Here is a 22187-nt window from a genome sequence, read left to right as displayed (position 1 = left end):
GACTCTAACAAACTTCTGTTCAAAATATAAGAGTTTATTAACAAAAATCATTTCAGTCAAACATATTTCAATATAAAACTCTTAACTAAGACTAGTGAAACTAAACTAAACTACTATGTAAAAAGAGGAAGGGAAACATGGTTGAAAACCGCAGTGTGTCAAAAACTTGATCTCGTTTTATTGTCTTAACGACTTTTATACGGTTTAAGATGGTCTGCTGACAGGAAATATGGAAAATCACTTTCATCCTAACGTTTTTATTCACATCTTATAAATTGTTTAAGATGTGAATTTAAAATAAATAAGTCTATGTCGCAGCCCCCTCCATGGGACTCTGGAAGAAAAAAAATTACAAAAAATGACTTAGACTGGAAAAACTATCATACACTGCCAAGTGTATGCAGTGTATGATAGTTTGCACTGAAAATAATAATGCAACCACTTTTGGCATTTACTTAATCATATTTAGTTACTTTAACACAATTGATTTAGGTCCTACTTCAAAACTTTATTGATTCTAAACGCAGGACAATATAACAAGATACACCGGAAAAACAGTGCATTTTATCATGTGTAACTGAGCAACGATAACTATTTTATCAAAAATAAAAAAGCTAACAAAGATTATAAAGAATAAAGAACTGATTTAAGAATAACCATTAGAATTAAATGTTCCGCACATCAATATAATAGTTATAAGACTGAGTTTATTGGCTGCAACAGACTTTTTCCCCCCAGTATATTTCATTAAATGTTTTCCTTTTTTTTGACACAACAAACTTAACTCTTTATAGGCCACTCAGTGAATTACTTTGAAAATCAAAATTTCAAGTCAATGTTGTTATTGGAATGCAGGAAAATACCTTATTACCTTTATAACAATAAAAAAAATATGGATATTATGATAGCAAAAATTAAATGAACAAGAAAAGCCCGAATATATTAAGAAAAATAACAAAAGTGCTTCAGTAGAAATTCATGAAAAACACTCTGAGTGAAAGAAACACATTTTATTTTGTATTATTTTGCTAATACTGACATTTTTTAGTTTATAAACCTAAATATAATTGTTTACTAGGCTTATTAACTTTTTAACTTTACTTTCTAACTTCTCAGTTAGATTTTTACTTTTTTTTAAGTTTGTTGTGTCAAAAAAATAGAAAATTCAATAAAATATATTGGGAAAAAAGTCTGTTTCAGCCAATAAGCTCTAATGTGTGGAACATTTAATTCTAATGGTTATTATTAAATCAGTTCTTTATTCTTTATAATCTTTTGTTTGCTTTTATTTTGATAAAATAGTTATGGTTGCTCAGTTACACATGATAAAATGCACAGTTTTCAGGTGTGTCTTGTTTATATTGTCCTGCGTTTGGAATCAATAAAGTTTTGAAAAAATAAATGTTAGCAGTGTAGGACATAAAAAAAATGTGTTAAAGTAACTAAATATGATTAAGTAAACGCCAAAAGTGGTTGCAATATTTTGTTCAGTGTATGAGGATCATAGGAACTCAAGGTGGAGCTTATTAATGGGTGTCTTGAATACAGTTTTTATTCCTTTATTGCCTTATTTCTCTCTGCCTTCATCTAAAGTGTTTTCTATATTTTTGAAACTTGAAAAATGCAGATTTGAATGATGAATGCATGAGTGAATGTAAATGTGTATAAGTTCAAGGTTACAAGGTTAAGTTTTGTGTGTCAAAAAAGAGAAAATTCAATAAAATATATTGAAAAAAAGTCTGTTGCAGCCAATAAGCTCAGACTTATAACTATCACATTAATATGTGGAACATTTAATTCTAATGGTTATTCTTAAATCAGTCCTTTATTCTTTATAATCTTTGTTTGCTTTTATTTTGATAAAGTAGTTATAGTTGCTTAGTTACACATTATAAAATGCCCTTTTCAGGTGTGTCTTGTTATATTGTCCTGCGTTTGGAATTAATAAAGTTTTGAAATAAAAATAAATATCCAGCAGGGGGCGCGATTGTCACTTGAAAACTCGGATTTATTGAAAGTTTAGCAATTGTTTCTGCATTCCGTTGTTTTTAGTGTGTCCGTTTCCGTATAATGTCTGTTTCTGAAGAGACTGTGAGATGTTTTCGATGTAAATCAGCTGTTTTTTCCTGTTTGCAGGCCGCAGCAGGCCGTCAGATGGACGGCAGGAGCGGTTACTTCCTGAGTTTAGGGAAGGGGCTTGGTCCCGTGCCCGCGCATCGCGAGAACGCGCAGCAAATTAGCATCGATGAAGTTAGTGCGAACATGGCGGATTTCCTGCCGTCCAGGTCCGTGTTAAAAGTTTGTCTACCCGCCTGCCTGCTTAATGCCGGCGAGGCGGAGCAGACTCGAAAGTCCAGGGCGATCGATAAAACTCTTTCCCGGGAGAAAACCTACGTGAAGCGGCTGGTGAAGATCCTGCTGCTGGGCGCGGGCGAGAGCGGCAAGTCGACTTTCCTCAAACAAATGCGGATCATCCACGGCGAGGACTTCGACCAGCAAGCCCGGGATGACTTCAGAGGGACGATCTACAGCAACGTTATCAAAGGTAACCGGGCGCCGCTTTGGCTTCACCGCCAACAACTTTACCGACGGAGGGAGGGAGGGGGGTCCGGGGCAGGGAGGCGATCAGAAGGACGGGAAAGTTTCCACATCTGCTGAGCAGCGCTGGAATAAACAGTCTGCTGTCGGTCGGCACACCCAGTCCGCCCGGTTCCTGCTCCCATCGGCCTCCTGGCGCTGCGCGGCGGCCCGGAAACTTACAACCTGCCGATTAACCGGGCTGGGAGCGGAGAGCCTCGGTTCGGAGAGCTTCGGTTCGGGTAGCTTCGGTTCGGGTAGCCTCGGCCACGTTTTGTTCCTCATCGCAGGATAACCCAGCCGTGAACTAATCCGTGAATTGTTCCTGTTTCTGTCCACTCCTCTAATATCACCATTAAAACTCCACAACCAGCTGCATCAACATGCCTACTAATGGTTTCCCTAAATTTATTATTTTATTTATTTATCCTCATTTATTATTTGTCCAAATTGTTTTATTTTAATGTCCAAATATAATTTCCTCCACACTTTATAGATCATAACTTTCTCTTTTAAGTAACTCAATTCCTTTAAAGGAGATATTTATGTGTAATAAGTAGATTTAAATCTGGATTTATGAAACATCAAATGTTATCTCTCCCTAAACCTTAAAAACACCAAAATATCTAAATATAATTTATATAATTCAATAATTATATAATTAAACGATGAGACATTAATTAATCTTCCGTACAATTTTCAAAAATCAGTCATAACGACTTTTGATACGATTTAGTATGATTGGAGATGTTTTAAATGCAGTTTTAAATGCTATTTAAATCTGGATTTATAAAACATAGTCCAAATGTCGGCGTGTCTTCCTAAACTTTAAAAACACAAACATATTTAAAAATATAACGTGTAAAAATCTGCTGTTAAGTTTCTGTTAGACTTAAAAAAAAAAAGAAAATCTCATGTTTACAATTTACAACCCCTCATTGATTTAACAACTTGTTAAAAATCCTTTCATAATTAGAGGAATGAAAACATAAAGATTTAACTACTTTATTATTACCTTTAAGTTTAATTAATATTTCATTTCCCACAGATAGAGATGCTCTGATCAGCAGCTAGAGAGAATCCAGGCTGTTTCCTTTAATTGATTCTGATCTCTCATTGGCTGGTTAATCACACAAACACACAGGAAATGGAAAAAAAAAATCAGAGAAAAACTGATTTTTATCGTAGAAATGCTTCAGCCAACATGTTTAATAAAATCATAATCTTATAAATCTGAGCCACATTTAACCAAAAGAGCTTTAATAATAATTAATGTAATTTTATGTTAAATTGCATCTGAGATTGAAGCCTTTTATGGTATTTTTCCAAGTATTTAAAAACATATTCTAGGCAGCTACTTTCCTGCAGTTTTTCAAAGACATGGATGAGATGATTTCCCTGTTGGGAGCAGAATGACCTGCTGAGGATCCTTGGCTCCTTCTTCCCACCTCCATGTGATTTCAGACCAGTTCAAACTCATTTTCTACCCCTTTTATTACAGTCTGTCTCCTGGTTCTAAGATATGCCTGATTAATTCTGAAGACGACAATAAAACGCTCCAATCACATGCATAATCTGATTTAACGTTGTTTTATTTGGAACATGTTTGGTCCGTTCCCCGTTTGGACCAGTTGGCTGTTCTGATCCGTTCAGTTGTGACCAGAGATAAAACCAAAATAACCTCCTAATGACCTCCTGCTGGTAAATTATGATTATTGTTGTTATATAACCACATTTCCTGACTAAAGATTGTAAGCAGAGTAGAAAATGACTCAATCAATGGTTCAAACTGATTATAGCAGCAGTTACTGTAGTGATTGGAAAGTACTAGTAAATAAAAACATGACTGGCACGATTGGTTGAAGTATAAAAGCAGGAAGTAGTTACCTTTTTATTATTTTTTTCAGAAAGAGGCCTAAAGGTAAATTTTCAGCCTAACATTTGAAACATAGCTGCAGTATAAACTTTTATTTTGATTTGGTCTTGAAATCTTTCATGCACACGTTTCCCGGCGGGTTCTGCAGAAACGTCAACCAAAGCCCGACTGGATGAGTCGTCCTAAAGTGACGTAATGACGAGGCTCCGGGTCGGTTCCCACTTAGAGGGAAACCGAACCGGTTTTATAAAAGGAACCCAAAAAAAAAGCAACTCTGGAAAAGCACCAGCTGTTTTTATTTATCTCTCATCCCTGAGTTCCAACGTCACAGCTAAATGAAAGCAAGCGGCGCTGGTTCCTGGTTCGCCGCCGCCACCGCCGTCCTCCTCGGGTCGTTTTCCATCCAGAGATGCTGCTGATGAAACTCCTCATTTAACGCTTTATAGCGAACTCAATAGTGTTATTAGAATTTAATGTTACCTTTGTAACATAAAAAAATTCTGGATATTTTGATGGCAAAAATTAATTTCAATGTAATAAAAAGAAACGCCAACTAGCCTGAATTTATTAAGAAAAATGACAAGAGTGCTTCTAGAAGAAATAAATAAAAAAAAACACTCAGAGTGAAAGAAACACATTTTTTCTTTATTTTTTTTGGTCCATCTTAACCTTAGAGGCTTTAATGCTGATATTGGCACTTAGATTTTTTAGTTTATAAACCTAAATATAATTGTTAAATAGACTAATTCACTTTTTAATTTTACAATTAGATTTTTAACTTTTTTTCCTTCTTAATTTCCATTAGGTATTATATCATTCAAAGGCTCTTCTAATTGGTCAAATGCCAAAATCAGATGTACAGCCATGTAGCATAGATCTATGCTGAATGGCTGGATATAGATCTTGTGCTTCTAGACCTCACTGAGGGACTGAGGGTTAACGTCCAAAATGAGAACTTCCCTCCATATTTGATCCATGAACGAAGACTCTTTATTTATTTTTCCTCCAGCCCTGTAGGTGGCAGTAATATGTTTAAATAGATTTTGCTGCCACAAAAAAAGAAGGAACTTCTATCTAGCATGCAGATCTATGCCTGTAAGAACTTTTCCAACAGGCAAGATTTCAAGGTCATGAACAAACTAGAACTAAATCATTTATCCCACCTGCAACAGATTTTATTTTTCTTTAATGCAACAAAATAATTTGAATCTATCAGAAAGAGACTCAGCAGGTGGAAGAAAACTGATCAGTGCGTCTCTGAAAATCTGTGCCTTTGTAGAAAACTGCTTCAGCCTCAACATCAGCTGCTGGCAGCTTCTTCTTCAACACTTAATCTTCTGACAGCAGATAATTCTATTCAGTTTATTTCTATAGCTCCAATTCACATCATGTCATCTCAGGTCACTTTCCAGTTCACCAAATCATCCAGTCAGATTGATTCAAAGTTTTCTATCTAAGGAAAACCAGCTGATTGCATCGACTCATTGACTCTTCAGCAATCCCTCACACTAAGCATGCTTGTAGCGACAGTGGAGAGGAAAAACTCCCTATGAACAGGAAGAAACCTCCAGCAGAACCAGGCTCAGTGTGAGCGGCCATCTGCTGAGGCCCACTGGGGTTCAAGGAGACAGAAGCAGACGTAAAAAAGAGGCATAGATTAGCAGAGTATTATTGATATATTAATACGTTAGTCTGGGTTAGTTATAGATACCTGAATGTTTTGGACTCTGTTTCTTCTGCAATCCTTCTTTCCTATCTTCAAATCCAGCATCAGCTCTCTGAAGGAGATAAAGTCCTTAAAGGACTTTCAAGGACCTAAATATGTATATAAATGTTCTCTTAACAGAACATATTGTCTCAAAATTTAGAAAATTTCTATAAAAAAAAAAAAATCCTGTCTTAAAATCTGTGTTTTTTTCGTTATCTTCTGCAGGCCAGTTAGTTCTACGTCAGCCTGAACACCTAAATTCGACCAATCATATATCAACGCTCATCTGTCAATCAAATATTTTCGGTCATAGCATCTTGATTCATGTGTCTCAGCTAATATACGCAACGGTTGAAATCAGAATCCTTTCCTTTCCCATTGAGTTGCGTCCCAGTGTTCACGGGGATGGACGTCTGTGTCTTCGGCAGGCGTAGAGCTAACAGAACTGGCAGCGTTGCGAGGCAAGGGCTCAAACATGTACGGCTGGAAGCCTTCTACACCAAACCAAGCTTCTGCCGCCCTGGCGTCCTCTTCCACAACATCTTCGTCCCCGCTTTCCTCCTCTAAATAAAAAATGGATGACGGAGGAGACTCATCCACGACCTCCGACACTAAACTCTCCTCCTCTTGCATGTTTCCGCTGTCCATAGCGTTCCTTGACAGCGTCGTTTCTAAGTCACCAATTTAGTGCTACTTGGTCCCAATGGAATTTCCCATTGGGAACCTGCTAGCGCTAAGATGCTAACTGGTTAGCAAGATGCTTCAGAGAAACCGGCCACAACAAAACTAGCTTGCAAACCTTCCGCCACACAATCCCTGATAATCGACCAATCACATTCACTTTATTCACTCGTGTAAAGTCGTGCACCACTCGGGAGAATTTGGAAATGCAAAAGTTGGAACAGCTGCTTCCCTACGACTTTAAAAACCAACAAATTATTCTATTTTTTACTGAAAAGCTAAATAAAAATGATGTTTTTTAGCTCCTGCACCGACCTGTTTTTCCTACTTTAAAATGGACCAGTTAGGTTTTTATTAATGAGCTAAACATATAAAAGTAATGGAAAATACAACAATCCTATAATTATTTAAATTTATGTAACTTTTTTATTAAATGGGAAAACTCCTGGAAGCTGCAGCGGTTGGTGTGTCCATGTAGGAACCTGCTGAACGCTGAGGAGGTGAACGTCTGGTTCATTAGTGCAGGTCGCCCGTCCATCCGGGACCAAACCACGCCCCCCGGGTGATGTTAGCGGGTTTTACGCCTTTTTTTCCCCCAGTATCTGCATCGTCATGGTCATCAGTTAATTCATTTATCATTGTTTATTTTCTAATCGAAGAAGAAACTCAACATTAGCCTGAAGGATCAATCCAAACTAATCGGTATCGCATTTCTGGAGCCGCTTAAACCGACCCGATCTTTAAAAAAATCACTAATTCATAGAGACTAGAGAACCGGATGGGCTGTGGCAGGAAGCAGGAGTACCCAGAGAGAGACACCACACAGGGAAACCCCCCGCCTGGACTGCTGCGGTTCTGATCTCTACGGTTTTTACCTTTTCTCTGTTGGGACTGAAGCCTGTTTGAAGGTTAAGATATTTAGTTTCCCTCTTTAGTAAGCTGAGATCAAAGGTTTATTTTGGGCCTTTAGTTTGGAGAAACGAGCCCTGATGTTCTGAGGAGTCCCGCCTCCTCCGTAGGAATGGCGTGGAACTGCTGACTGTACGGAAAATGACCAAGTGAAGCGAACGCATGCAGACTTACCTTCCCCCTGCCCTCTCTGACCTGCTCTCTCCTTCCCATCCAGGTATCCGCGTGCTGGTGGACGCTCGGGAGAAGCTGCACATCCCGTGGGGCGACCCCGACAACCAGCAGCATGGCGACAACCTGATGGCCTTCGACACCCGGTCGGCCAAGATGGCGACCGGGCAGCTAGACAAGGAGGTGTTCCTGCGCTACGCGACCGCCATTAAAGCCCTGTGGGCCGACTCGGGCATCCAGAACGCGTACGACCGGCGCCGGGAGTTTCAGCTGGTAGGTTTGAGTCGCCTGGAGGGGAGATAACGGCGGCCATCTTTTCTTCTCTTTTCTTCATCTTTGTCTGATAACAGCTGAGCCATGTCGCTGCATAGCATGTTCTTTATCAGGTGATCTCTGAGGTGTTTCAGGTGGTTTGAGTCTGACTTCTGTGTTATATATATATATATATATATAATCCTAAAGAAGCGAAGGCTTTTATAAAATGGCAGATAGAAAAGAAAGTGAAACTGCAGTTTAATTCATCCTCCTCTGCTGCTTCCCTGCAAACGGCTCCGTTTCTGTCTGTTCTGCCCCGTTTTAAGCGGTCAGACATGTGATTCAGGCAGCTTCCTGTTTACACCTCTCCCTGCTCCTTATATCTCAAGCACATTTTCAAACTGTGACGTTTCCCACAGAGCGGCAGCTGTGGTTGAGGCTCGCGCGTCTTCCCCCTCCAGCGGGACCTTTAGTGCGGCGAGGACTTGAACAATCCTCTGCAGAACTAAAAAGCTTTTTTTTTTTTTTTCTGCCTCTTTGTGAGACGTTACTAAAGGTCATGTGACATTGGGGGGGACGAGGCAAGAGAAGCACTTCTCCATGTTGCTTTCAGTAGTGAGCCAAACGTTGCGAGTTGCACAAGTTGGGACTGTTCTCTGTGGGATTTGGTTCTGCAGGGAATTGTGAGGATTTTTTTCGTTTTGTTTTTTCTGCAGGAAGGAGGAGGAATAAGTGTTGATCAGAGCAGGAATGTTGATCTGCTCTGCTGTTTTAAACGGCTTTACTCAGAGCCCAGCCTCTCGGACTCAGCATTATTTACACACAAACACTGTGAGGGTAACATAAGCACAAAGACACACCTGCACCTTCAGGCCTTAAAGCCTTTACTTCACCTCATTAGTCCCTTTTTTAATAATTATCGACTATTTCCATAAAAGAAAATCACCTTCCTGCAATCCTGAATGTTTAACAGTTTGATCACATCGAATGCTGCTTTTTACTTTTATGTAGAGAAACTAAACCTGCTTTGACTTTAAAAAATGGTTTAATTTGAAGCAGAAATGTGTGTTTGGAGCTAAAAATCAAGCAAAGTTTGCAAAGACGGCTGGAAAGTCTAATCTTTTACGACCTACATGGGATTTAAGAGGGAAAGCAGCTGCTGTTTGAAGCACCTGATCGTTGGGAGCAGAGCTGCTTTTCCAGGCGTGTTTCTGTGGATCAGACAGAAACCAGCTTCAACTCGGAGACGCCGCTTTGGGTCACCTTTAATTTGGCATTTTTTAAAATTATTTCAATATTTTCAAGCTGTATGAAGGCTGAAACAATTCCGATTGTGATTAAATGATTATTGTAATAATCATCAACTAATTCAGTAATCAATAATCGTTAACGAGTACAGCGTGACCCACTGGAGCAGGAATTATACCCAATTGTATAATTAAATATATAAACATTTTGCAAACATTTTTATTTTCCATCAATTTTCTCTATTTATTCGATAATTATTTATTATTTCAAAAACTAACCGAGTTAATTGATGAGCAAAATGATCGTTTGTAGCAGCCCCTAGTATGAAATGTAGATGTTTGGAGGAAGCGATGCAGCAAAAACGCTCACGTTAACTGTTCAGCACGGTGGAGGAGGGGTGATGGTTTGGGCTTGGCAGCTGTAGATCCTTGGAGTCAAAATGTCTGCCATGAAGTTCCCCTTATAATTTGTCCTTTAGTCCGTTCAATCGTTTGGGTCAATGACCCAACAACAGATCTATACTAGAATCCAACCGACCCTTTGATAAAACCCAATAATAAATCTGGATGATTTTTACTGCATCTTCAGTATCGGAACAAATTCAGATCGACTAAATCAGTGGTTTTATATAACGGTGGAGATGATTGGTGCCCGTGTCGATCCCCAAAGCTTTAACGATGTCCTCGGCTAAACCCCCCCAACCTTTGGTCTGCTCGTTGGAGTTTTTGCTAAATATAAAGGGTCTCCTTGAGTCCAGAAGTGAATCTTTCCTCTGGTCTAAATCTGCTTTTTCAGTGACAGAATCGGCGGCTGTTTCTCAATTCACTAGTATAGACTCGTGTTCTCGCCAAGTATGTTCCCAGGAAACTCTGGACTCGGGGAGAACGGGAGCACGCAGCAGAAATATGGGTCGATAGGAACAGCAGCGTACTGATGACATCAACACATTCAAAGCTAGTCTGGAGCTGCATTTCACCTCCTGTTATTAACAGTCTCTAGATAATAATAAATTCCTACTTTTTTCATGAACACAGTCAGATAAACACAAATCAAATGAACATTTTACCAAATAAACCAAAAAATTTCCATCAGAGCCAGTGGTACTTGTTAAAATGAGAAGGATTTGTCCCCTTGGAAGTAAAGGCTGTAGCGCCCCGGGGGCCTCCTCACCGGTTCACACACGGCTATGCAGGGAGAGGGCTGCTACAGACGGGCTAACGTTAGCCCTTGCTGCTACAGACGGGCTAACGTTAGCCCTTGCTGCTACAGACGGGCTAACGTTAGCCCTTGCTGCTACAGACGGGCTAACGTTAGCCCTTGCTGCTACAGACGGGCTAACGTTAGCCCTTGCTGCTACAGACGGGCTAACGTTAGCCCTTGCTGCTACAGACGGGCTAACGTTAGCCCTTGCTGCTACAGACGGGCTAACGTTAGCCCTTGCTGCTACAGACGGGCTAACGTTAGCCCTTGCTGCTACAGACGGGCTAACGTTAGCCCTTGCTGCTACAGACGGGCTAACGTTAGCCCTTGCTGCTACAGACGGGCTAACGTTAGCCCTTGCTGCTACAGACGGGCTAACGTTAGCCCTTGCTGCTACAGACGGGCTAACGTTAGCCCTTGCTGCTACAGACGGGCTAACGTTAGCCCTTGCTGCTACAGACGGGCTAACGTTAGCCCTTGCTGCTACAGACGGGCTAACGTTAGCCCTTGCTGCTACAGACGGGCTAACGTTAGCCCTTGCTGCTACAGACGGGCTAACGTTAGCCCTGGCTGCTGCAGACGGGCTAACGTTAGCCCTGGCTGCTGCAGACAGGCTAGGGTTAGCCCTGGCTGCTGCAGACGGGCTAGTGTTAGCCCTTGCTGCTACAGACGGGCTAACGTTAGCCCTTGCTGCTACAGACGGGCTAACGTTAGCCCTGGCTGCTGCAGACGAGCTAACGTTAGCCCTGGCTGCTGCAGACGGGCTAACGTTAGCCCTGGCTGCTGCAGACAGGCTAGGGTTAGCCCTGGCTGCTGCAGACGGGCTAGTGTTAGCCCTGGCTGCTACAGACGGGCTAGTGTTAGCCCTGGCTGCTGCAGACGAGCTAACGTTAGCCCTGGCTGTTGCAAATGAGCTAACGTTAGACCTGGCTGCTGCAAATGAGCTAACGTTTGCCCTGGCTGCTGCAGACGAGCTAACGTTTGCCCTGGCTGCTGCAAATGAGCTAACGTTTGCCCTGGCTGCTGCAGACGGGCTAGTGTTAGCCCTGGCTGCTGCAGACGGGCTAACGTTAGCCCTGGCTGCTGCAGACGAGCTAACGTTAGCCCTGGCTGCGGTTAGCCTTGGAGGATCGCAGGTTGCCATGCTCCTCTCAACTACAGATTTTATTTTTTATTACGCATTAAACCAGTAAATGGGCTTTATAGTGACGCTTTAAGTTTAATGTCCTCGCCTCAAATTAGCTTAAAACATACTTTTATTGAACAACAGAAAAGCGAACTTTTAACTTAATCCTCTGAGCTCTGTGAGCGTTAACCTGGAAGCTGCTGCTGCCGCAGTGCATGCTGGGACAGCTGTCAGTCTGGAGAACGGACAAGTCTGCTCTGATGCATGCTGGGTAAAGAGGGAGGGGCCAGAACAACATCCAGGGAATTTGTCTGTTCTCAGTCTGCTGTTCTTGTGAATTTGAACAGTACTAGAGCTGAGGCTGATGACGTTTCACAAGGACGCACAAGAACACGGATTAAGAAACGCCAGTGTGGAGAACTAGCTAGCCTCTGGTTAGCATGAAACCAGTTTAGTGGAAACCTCCGACCTGAAGGAGTGCATTCTGCCAAACATGACTCAGCACCGTTACATAGATGAATCCCTCCAGATGCAACAGATTAATTAGTGGTGAAAATGACCTGAATATCATATGTGCATCACAGTGATCCCATAAATACTAATTTAGTGAATTTTACTGAATATTTTAAATTTCATGAAATAAATCTGCTGAGTTCAAATTATTTTCTCTCTAAATAAGCAAAAACATTTTCCAAAATCTCCGAAAGCTTAAGGGAAATGCCGGTTTGTTCCTGAAACCCTGAGGCCTGTTGACGGATTGAAGACTAAAAATTCAACTTTATTCCAGTTAAATAAAAAGTCAAGCAAATGTGATGTCATTCAAAGGCTCAGTGTTTAAATAAACGCAGTCAGAGACGAGTGGATGTTTATAGATGAATGGCAGTAAACAGCAGCTGGGCTGGAAGCAGGAAGCCGAGCAGCGGGATGCTGGGTCTGCTTTTAATGTTCCGTTTGCTCATTGGCAGCGGGTCAGAGAGGCGGAGGACTGATGATTGGAGCCCTGATTCTGCAGCAGTTTTAAACTAAACCACCACGGCTCCCCTCACCATCCTTTGCAGGGCGCTTTGTCTGCCATGTTTAAGGTGGATTAAATTGAGGCTTAAAGGGGGCGAACGTCAGACCAAAGCACCATGTCGCCCTGCAGCTTTGAGGTTCACCCTAGAACACGAGTCCGTACTCGCGTTCTAGTGAATTAACCTAAGTAGGTTCTTCACTAGAACAGATCCGTCTGGACTCTGGGAGAACAGGAGCACGTAGAATAAATCTGGATCAATTGGAACAGAAGCGTACTGATGACATCATCACACGCTCAGCTCCTCTGGAGCTCATTTCACCTCCTGTTATTAATCATCTCTAGATAATAATAGTTACTTTTTTTTATTTAGTGGGGGAATAATAATGAACAAAGTCAGATAAACACAAATCTCGTGTCCTCGTGAAACGTCATCAGCCTCAGCCCTGCTACTGTTTCAGTTCACAAGAAGACAGAGAACTGACAAAGTTCCCGGATGTTGTTCTGGCCCCTCCCTCTTTACCCAGCATGCATCAGAGCAGACTTGTCCATTCTCCAGACTGACAGCTGTCCCAGCATGCTAACGTTAGCCCGTGTGCAGCAGCCAGGGCTAACGTTAGCCCGTGTGCGGCAGCCAGGGCTAACGTTAGCCCGTCTGCGGCAGCCGGGCTACCGTTAGGCCGTCTGCGGCAGCCAGGGCTAACGTTAGCCCGTGTGCGGCAGCCAGGGCTAACGTTAGCCCGTCTGCGGCAGCCGGGCTACCGTTAGGCCGTCTGCGGCAGCCAGGGCTAACGTTAGCCCGTCTGCGGCAGCCAGGGCTAACGTTAGCCCGTCTGCGGCAGCCAGGGCTAACGTTAGGCCGTCTGCGGCAGCCAGGGCTAACGTTAGCCCGTCTGCATCAACCAGGGCTAGCGTTGGCCCGTCTGCATCAACCAGGGCTAGCGTTGGCCCGTCCGCGGCAGACAGGGCTAGCTTTGGCCCGTCCGTGGCAGCCAGGGCTAACGTTAGCCCGTGTGTAAAGTACCGCTGGCTCTGATGGTGCTTCTCTTGACAAAAGTTTCATTTGATTTGTTCATTATTATTCCCCCACTAAATGAAAAGTCAGAATTTATTATTATCTAGAGGGTAAGAGGAGCAGAGCGTGAGCTGACGTCAAAGGTACGCCTGACCCATATTTATGCTTTGTGGTTCCGTTCTCCCAGAGTTCACACTGTCCTGGTTTACATGGCCAGATTTCTTGTGAATTGAGAACGGACTTTGTCTGTTCTCGGTCTTCTCGTTCTCGTGAATTTGAGCTGTACTAGGGCTGAGACTGACATCTCACAAGTACATGAGCACATGAGAAGGCACAAGTAGACATAATGAGAGACGACCAACAGTACATGCTAGCTTCAAGCTAACACTATGAAACGAGACTAGCTTCAGGCAGTCAGAGCTTCTCTATCTGCTATATCTTAGCAGTAAACCTGCCAGACGTAAGCTAACCTTAAATATTAGCTTCATGGATGCAGACAGACTACAGCGATGGTCTGTCAGTCAAAGCTAACGGCTAGGTGAGCTGCTCATTACTATGGCAACAAGACGGACTGTAAAATGCTACCAAGGGACTGAACTGACGACTGAAGCAGAATAAAGGATCCAGGAGCCGATAGTTAAAGAAAATATTCAGCAAAGTTACCAGAAATCGTACCGGCCGTAAGGGTTCTAGCTAACGCTAATGTGTTTAATAATTCAGATTTAAATTATGTTTTTATTTCTAAACAAAGGCTGATCTGAGCCCTAATTATTGGTTTTGGAGGATTTTACATTTTTCTGTTGAGCAATGATTTTAATGTAATGTAAAAACTGTTAGATTTTTTTTAAGCGTGCAAAAATAAAATAAAAGGGAAATTATGCCTGAATGTATTTTCTACATTTAGTTATTTCTTTATTTGATTTTTTTTGGCATCTGAACGTCTTTTTATTTTGATTCTATTATAGCCTCTGATATGAATCTGCTTTTGTTTTATTTTCCCAAAATAGAGGCAGATTTTATTTTAGGTCAGCTCAAATTAGAAGCATCCATTTAAGAAAATATGAATAGAATAGATATAAATCACACTCAGTTATTTAATAGGAGCCATGTTGCTCATGTGCAGATTTTGAAAGAGATAACTGAAGAGATTTCAAAATAAAAGCCTCCAAAATCAAAACCAGCGTTGCTGATTGTAGCGGTTAAGTTTGGTTTCTTCTCCTCGTTCATGTCGATGATCGGCTCGTTTTCTCCGCTCATCCTGTTTTGTTCTGATGAATATTTTCCATAAATCTACGTTTTGTTTTTAATGAATTAAAAGTGAGTTTTTTTCAGACTCCGAAGGTTTGAGCTGTGAAGAAGCTGCAGCTTCGACCATATCAATAATCCACCGCAGGACTGACTCGCTCTCATATTGTGTTTCAGTTTTGCTTTTTCAGCAGTCGTCCTCGAACTGCAGGCGCCATCATGACTCGCGCTGCTCCTCTGGTTTCCCTTCCTGTTTTTCAGCAAAACAGATTTTTTTTTTTCTTTATCATTTCAAACCCACTGATCCCCCCTCAGATAGCCTGAATTTAAATGTTGGTTTCACCTGGAGGCAGGTAGTGGTTTTTCATCCCCCTCCCTCCCTCTTCCCTGCTATCTGGTGTTAGCGTATTAGCACGCCATCCTGCCCCTCCCTGGTGTAACTCTAACCGCCACACTCATCCACTCTCTTACAGTCGGGTTTTTCAGGTCAAACTAGTTTTTTTTTCCTGTTTTTTCATAAAGGCTCAAAAGGTGAGGACATCAGCTTAAAACGAGGGTGGGAGTTGAAATGCGCATATGTCCGCCACCCAGCCCCTTTGGTTTTATTCAATATGTAGCAGATTTCTGGATTTGAATCGGGAACTAAAGCAGAGAAAGTCTGTTTAGACTGTTGGTGAACGCATCCATCACACGCTCCCCTCAGCGCCGGGCTGAAGGAATGCCTCTCGGTCCTAGCAGCCCCATGTCTGGACTTGCACCGACTAACTGCACAAAAGCAGCGTCAGATGTGACTCAAGAGAAACACACACGCATAAAAAAAAAAGGAGAAAACTGCTCTCCTGCACACAGAGAAACGCAGCCACACTTCTGTGCACATCAAAGAGCCGCTCAGAAACACGTGTCTGCTTCAGCGGCCGATGGTTTGCATCCTGCTTCAGCAGAAACAACAGATTTCCTTTGTGTTTGTGTGGCAGATGTAGAGCTTCTCTGTGGCTCCTCTGCTGCAGAATGATCATGTTGACTGTTTTCAGGGTGAAACTAACAGAAATTTCCTTCTGTTTCATGGCAGGGCGAGTCGGTGAAATATTTCTTGGATAATCTGGATAAGCTCTGCAAGCCGGTGAGTTTTTCCCCTTTCTGCTCCCGTTCCTCTGATCGGACCCGTTCGTGTCCGGACAGCAGAATGTTCACCCCAAACTTTTCATTTTTTCTTTCTGTGATTATTCAGGGTTTCTGCAGGTCATTAAAAAGTCATTAAATTATAATTTTTTTTAGATTAAGGCCTTAATTGGCATCAAAATTCATTAAATGTGATTATGGTTGCATTTAAAATGCTTATTTAAAAAAGAAAACTTTATAAAAATATTCCGCGTTTTTGTGGAATTGCTTCCGGTTGATCGTAAAGCTGTATGTTTGGAAAAGAAGCTCAAGGCGGAGAAAAGGCTAGAGAATGGGGGGGATTTCAGTGGCTGGAAAACATGGAATTTGGGCCTGTCGGCGGTAAAGATGACGAAGGATTTTAACGTCATATATGTTTATGAGTGTCATGTGTACTTGTGGCATTGAAATCATTTCTAAGAGCATTAAATTAGAGTTACTCAGAGTTCCTGTATAAACCCTGATATTGTTTAGTGTATAAACGGGCGAGTGAAACGTTGGCCGCTTCCCTCGTCGCTGTGCTGAATTCCACCCTGAAGAGGAAGAGAAACGATGCATTACTGCATTTCTTTTGTAGACAAAAAGAGCTGAAGGCATTTCTGCTTTATTTCAACAACATGTAATAAAATATGGGCCAACGGTTGAGCTCAGAAGTCACCGGAACTTTGGAGGAGCTGCAGAAATACGCTGCTCAGGTTGAAGGTGCCATTGATTGGCCAATGAGGATCCCTCAAACAATCTGGGCTTTATTATTTGGAACAGATTAGCTGCAGCAAACATTTGGGCAGCAGATGATAACGGTACACGGTGGTGGCAGCATTATGCTGCGGTAGGAAAGCTGAGTGGAACAGGGAGCTACAGGGAAGCTAAAGGAATCTCTGAAGTTTTTTTCTGAACATTTCCAGCCAATATTATTGGAATCCAGGATAAGACCATATTACCTCTGTAACTTAAAAAAAAAAATTATATTTTGATGGCAAAAATTTATGTCAATCTAATAAAGTGGAATGCTACGGAAGAGGATTAGGGCCAGTGGAAAAAAAAAAGTTAACCGATTTTTACATTTTATTTCAGTTTAGTATGGGAGAAAAGTCAGAATTCTGAGAAAAAAGTCAGAATTCTGAGAAAAAAGTCAGAATTCTGAGAAAAAAGTCAGAATTCTGAGAAAAAAGTCAGAATTCTGAGAAAAAAGTCAGAATTCTGAGAAAAAAGTCAGAATTCTGAGAAAAAAGTCAGAATTCTGGGAAAAAAGTCAGAATTCTGGGAAAAAAGTCAGAATTCTGAGAAAAAAGTCAGAATTCTGAGAAAAAAGTCAGAATTCTGAGAAAAAAGTCAGAATTCTGGGAAAAAAGTCAGAATTCTGGGAAAAAAGTCAGGATTCTGGGAAAAAAGTCAGAATTCTGGGAAAAAAGTCAGAATTCTGGGAAAAAAGTCAGAATTCTGGGAAAAAAGTCAGAATTCTGAGAAAAAAGTCAGAATTCTGAGAAAAAAGTCAGAATTCTGGGAAAAAAGTCAGAATTCTGGGAAAAAAGTCAGAATTCTGGGAAAAAAGTCAGAATTCTGAGAAAAAAGTCAGAATTCTGGGAAAAAAGTCAGAATTCTGGGAAAAAAGTCAGAATTCTGAGAAAAAAGTCAGAATTCTGGGAAAAAAGTCAGAATTCTGGGAAAAAAGTCAGAATTCTGGGAAAAAAGTCAGAATTCTGGGAAAAAAGTCAGAATTCTGGGAAAAAAGTCAGAATTCTGGGAAAAAAAGTCAGAATTCTGGGAAAAAAAGTCAGAATTCTGGGAAAAAAAGTCAGAATTCTGAAAAAAAGTCAGAATTCTGAGAAAAAAGTCAGAATTCTGGGAAAAAAGTCAGAATTCTGGGGAAAAAGTCAGAATTCTGGGAAAAAAGTCAGAATTCTGGGAAAAAAGTCAGAATTCTGGGAAAAAAGTCAGAATTCTGGGAAAAGAAGTCAGAATTCTGACTTTTTCCCATACTATACTGAAATAAAATAAACTAAAAATAACTTCTTTTTTTTTCAGTGACCCTAATCCTCTTCCATAGAATGCCAACTTGCCCGAATATATTAAGAAAAATAACAAAAGTGATTCTATAAGAAATTCATGAAAAATGCTCTGAGTAAAAGAAACATAACCTTAAAGGAATAGTACACCCAAAACATGATTAGCCTTCATTTTCTACTCACCCCCATGCTGAACAACACTCTGGAGTACTTTTTTGATATCTCAAATGCATCTGGAGATCTGGGAGGCTTCTTGCTGTCTGCTGACATTCAAATAATGGAGGTCTATGGTGCCCGAGGCAGAAAGGTCCATAAAAGTCCACAAAAAACGTGTCAATATTCCTCCATACTGCTCGTCCAATGTATTCCAAGTGTCCTGAGTGGGTAGCATCCAGAATTTACTCGAAATGAAGTTATTTAGAATGTTTTTAGAGCATAAACAGTAGTGTATAGGATTTCCTAAAAGCGCGTTCACGAGCCTACGGAAACCGCGGCAGACCAAACCAGATGAAAGTGCGCATTCAGCGTCTGCTCTGCCGATAATGCAAGCGTAGAAGAAGAAATGTGCTGTTTACCTGTGCAAAGAAAGAAACAACGAAAGAAAAATGTCTGAGGACTTCAGTGTTGAGGAAGAGCATGAGTTCTTTGCCGAGCTGAATGCGCACTTTCATCTGGTTTGGTCTGCCGCGGTTTCGGTAGACTCGTGAACTCGCAGGCGCGCGCTTTCAGGAAATCCTATACACTACTGTTTATGCTCTAAAAACATTCTAAATGACTTCGTTTCGAGTAAATTATGGACGCTACCCACTCAGGACACTTGGAATACATTGGACGAGCAGTATGGAGGAATATTGACACGTTTTTTGTGGACTTTTATGGACCTTTCTGCATCGGGCGCCATAGACCTCCATTATTTGAATGTCAGCAGACAGCAAGAAGCCTCCCAGATCTCCAGATGCATTTGAGATATCAAAAAAGTACTCCAGAGTGTTGTTCAGCATGGGGTTGAGTAGAAAATGAAGGCTAATCATGTTTTGGGTGTACTATTCCTTTAAATCGGAGGTCTTTAACAGGGGGTCACGACCCCTAGGGGTCCATGGAGGTACTGCATGGGGTCGCCAAAATTTTGGTTGATTAAACTTTTTTTTATATATTTGCTGCTGCAATTTTTTCCACTAATTGAAATGTCTTTAAATCCACATGAACATGAATCCAACAGACTGTAGTAAACAGATAAATGGAGGCAGAAGATGTCTTTCAGTCATCAATGCTCACATTCAGAGACACACAGGAGCTCTTTCAAGCTGGACACCGTTTCATTCACAACACCTGTCCCATCAACCAGGAATCAGAAATACTTTAATAATCCCAGGGAGGGATTACTTTAGTTACATTACTCCATCTGTAATAGAGTGACTATAGGAACAGTTTGATAGAACACTATTTAATACCATATATATAATTAGGGGGTCCCCCGTTAGGGGTGTAAATCAAACCCATCATGATGATTCGATTCAGTATCAATTTCCTGACCCAACCATTTGTTTATTTCCGATACTCAAGAATAAACTTTGATTCGATTAATTGCTTAATCTATTTTTTTTTTACCTTACAGGTTAGAGAATGTTTCAAATTGGAAATAAATCAGTGAAAGCTGTAATATCGTTATGCATTTTATTTACGAAACAACAGCAAATAACAGAAGAAGCAAAGTTCTTCTCCACCTATAAACCTCATTCACTGAAAAATAATAATGCCTCAGTGTTTACGCCACTGTGTGTAAGTATGCGGAAAGAGGGTAGTAAATCAATTGCCCTATAAAGGGTTAAATAATTTAAAATGTATTCAGAAATCTGTGAATTAGTCTCTTAGTTGAATTACTGGCTGCAGAATAATTGTAAACTTTTCGGTTTATATTTTCTGAGGTTTAGTGTCGCCCAGCTTTGCATTCATCAACATTAAAGTTTGGTTTAGTAGAAACCACAAGCTGTGCAGAATAGAAACCCAACCTCACCATTTACAACCTCTAGCCTTGATTGCAGCAGAGCAATCAGTGTGTGTGTGTGTGTGTGAGGCGTGCAGACGTCACACGGACCCGATTGGTACCAGAGGGATCCGACGCCGCGGGTCGGCGGCCAGGAAGGCTTCGGCCCACATGTAGGGCCTTCCTGCCGGCGTCACACTAACTCATCCATCAAACTCCTGATTTCTGTTATTAGAGGAAAATCTCAGGATCTTCTGTCAAGCAGCTGCTTGTTGAAGGAATCCTGATCTAAAAGATCCGGTTCTTTAACCCAGATCTTTTCTACCTTTAGCAGAAGCCAAACCTCAGACGTTTTATCCGTTTCCAGGTCCGAAGCTCAGGTTTCTGTTTGTGATGCAGCAGCAGCCATTCATACCGGCTGCTTCCCAGCCCAGTGGCATCCCAGTAGCAGCCCAGTGGCAGCCCAGTGGCAGCGCAATGGCATCCCAGTGGCATCCCAGTGGCAGCCCAGTGGCATCCCACCTCCCTCCTACTTCCACCCACTGGACTGACCTCCTCTTGCAGTGTTTTTACTCTTTCTCCACCCTTTCACTGAATCACAGGGTCAGACCAGGAGATGATGCTTCTCTTTAGGTCTTAATGTCCACAAATCATGACAGAATATTTTGTTAGAAAGATTGATGTTTATAGAGGAATTAGGGGAGCATCAAGGAAAGTGGGATAACTTTAAAAGGCTACTAATATATGTTCCCCCAAAATGATGGGAATCATTTCCCGTCTCAAAGATTCAAATCCTGCATTAAAGGATCAGAGCTGCCTGTTTCCATCTATATTCACTGGATTATTTAATAGAATTTATATTAAAGAGAGAAATATTCCTTGTTTTTTTCACGCTTTATTATAATCAGGAGAACTCGTTTATTGGACCATGAGTCCAGAATAAAGTCTGTCTGTCTGTCTATCTATCTCTCTATCTCTATCTATCTCTATCAATCTATCTCTATCAATCTATCTCTATCAATCTATCTCTATCAATCTATCTCTATCTCTATCAATCTATCTCTATCAATCTATCTCTATCAATCTATCTCTATCAATCTATCTCTATCAATCTATCTCTATCTCTATCAATCTATCTCTATCTCTATCAATCTATCTCTATCAATCTATCTCTATCAATCTATCTCTATCAATCTATCTCTATCTCTATCAATCTATCTCTATCAATCTATCTCTATCAATATCTATCAATCTATCTCTATCAATCTATCTATCTCTATATATCTCTATCTCTCTACCTATCTCTATATATCTCCGTCTATCTATCCACTCTATCTCTATATCTTTTACTCTGTAGAAATGTTTCTGTTGTTTGGAGTCTATTTAGATTTATTTTTTTCCCAGTAGACGAAAATCTTTCATGAATTGATTTACCGTAGATATTTTTTTTTCTGAGCCGTTCCGATGGATCTTTCCCAAACCGAACGACTCCCAGAACCACAGCAGCCTCCTGCTTTCTAGGAAATCCTGTTTTCACTGAAAACCTGATCCTTAATTCCAAGTTAAATGAGATGTTTGGTGTTTCTGCAGATTTTAGTTGCTGTTTATTTTCTCTCTAGCTCAGATCGGGTTTTGAATGTGATGTTTTGCTCTGCAGGATTATCTGCCCAGCCAACAGGACATCCTGCTGGCCCGTAAGCCCACCAAGGGCATCCACGAGTATGACTTTGAGATCAAGAACGTTCCCTTCAAGATGGTGGACGTCGGGGGGCAGCGGTCAGAGCGGAGACGCTGGTTCGAGTGCTTCGACTCGGTCACCTCCATCCTCTTCCTCGTGTCTTCCTCTGAATACGACCAGGTAAAGAAAGGAGCTGCTGGGAAGTTTTAGTCATTCTGACTGATTAAAACCACCAAACTTAGTTTTTATTGCAAACAGACACCAAGCATTAAACCACGACAGGACAAACAGTCAGTGGCTCCACATTTATGGCGTCTGCCAGCAGAGCGTTAGCTGCT

General features: G+C 41.3%; 1 protein-coding gene across 1 annotated transcript in view; it reads left to right on the top strand.

Moving 5' to 3' along the window:
• Positions 1–2211: 2211 nt before the first annotated feature.
• Positions 2212–22187, top strand: part of LOC119771741 (guanine nucleotide-binding protein subunit alpha-13-like) — a 29220-nt gene continuing 9244 nt past the window's right edge. The window contains exons 1-4 of the mRNA XM_038267862.1: positions 2212–2545; positions 7969–8195; positions 16093–16143; positions 21829–22029. Of these exons, the coding sequence (XP_038123790.1) occupies positions 2263–2545; positions 7969–8195; positions 16093–16143; positions 21829–22029 (762 nt within the window). The 5' untranslated portion in view covers positions 2212–2262. The remainder of the gene's footprint in view (positions 2546–7968; positions 8196–16092; positions 16144–21828; positions 22030–22187) is intronic.

Source organism: Cyprinodon tularosa, unplaced genomic scaffold (assembly GCF_016077235.1).
Source record: "Cyprinodon tularosa strain WSP-4 unplaced genomic scaffold, ASM1607723v1 ctg689, whole genome shotgun sequence".
Classification (NCBI taxonomy): Eukaryota; Metazoa; Chordata; class Actinopteri; order Cyprinodontiformes; family Cyprinodontidae; genus Cyprinodon; species Cyprinodon tularosa.
This window is presented reverse-complemented; position numbering and strand designations above follow the sequence as displayed.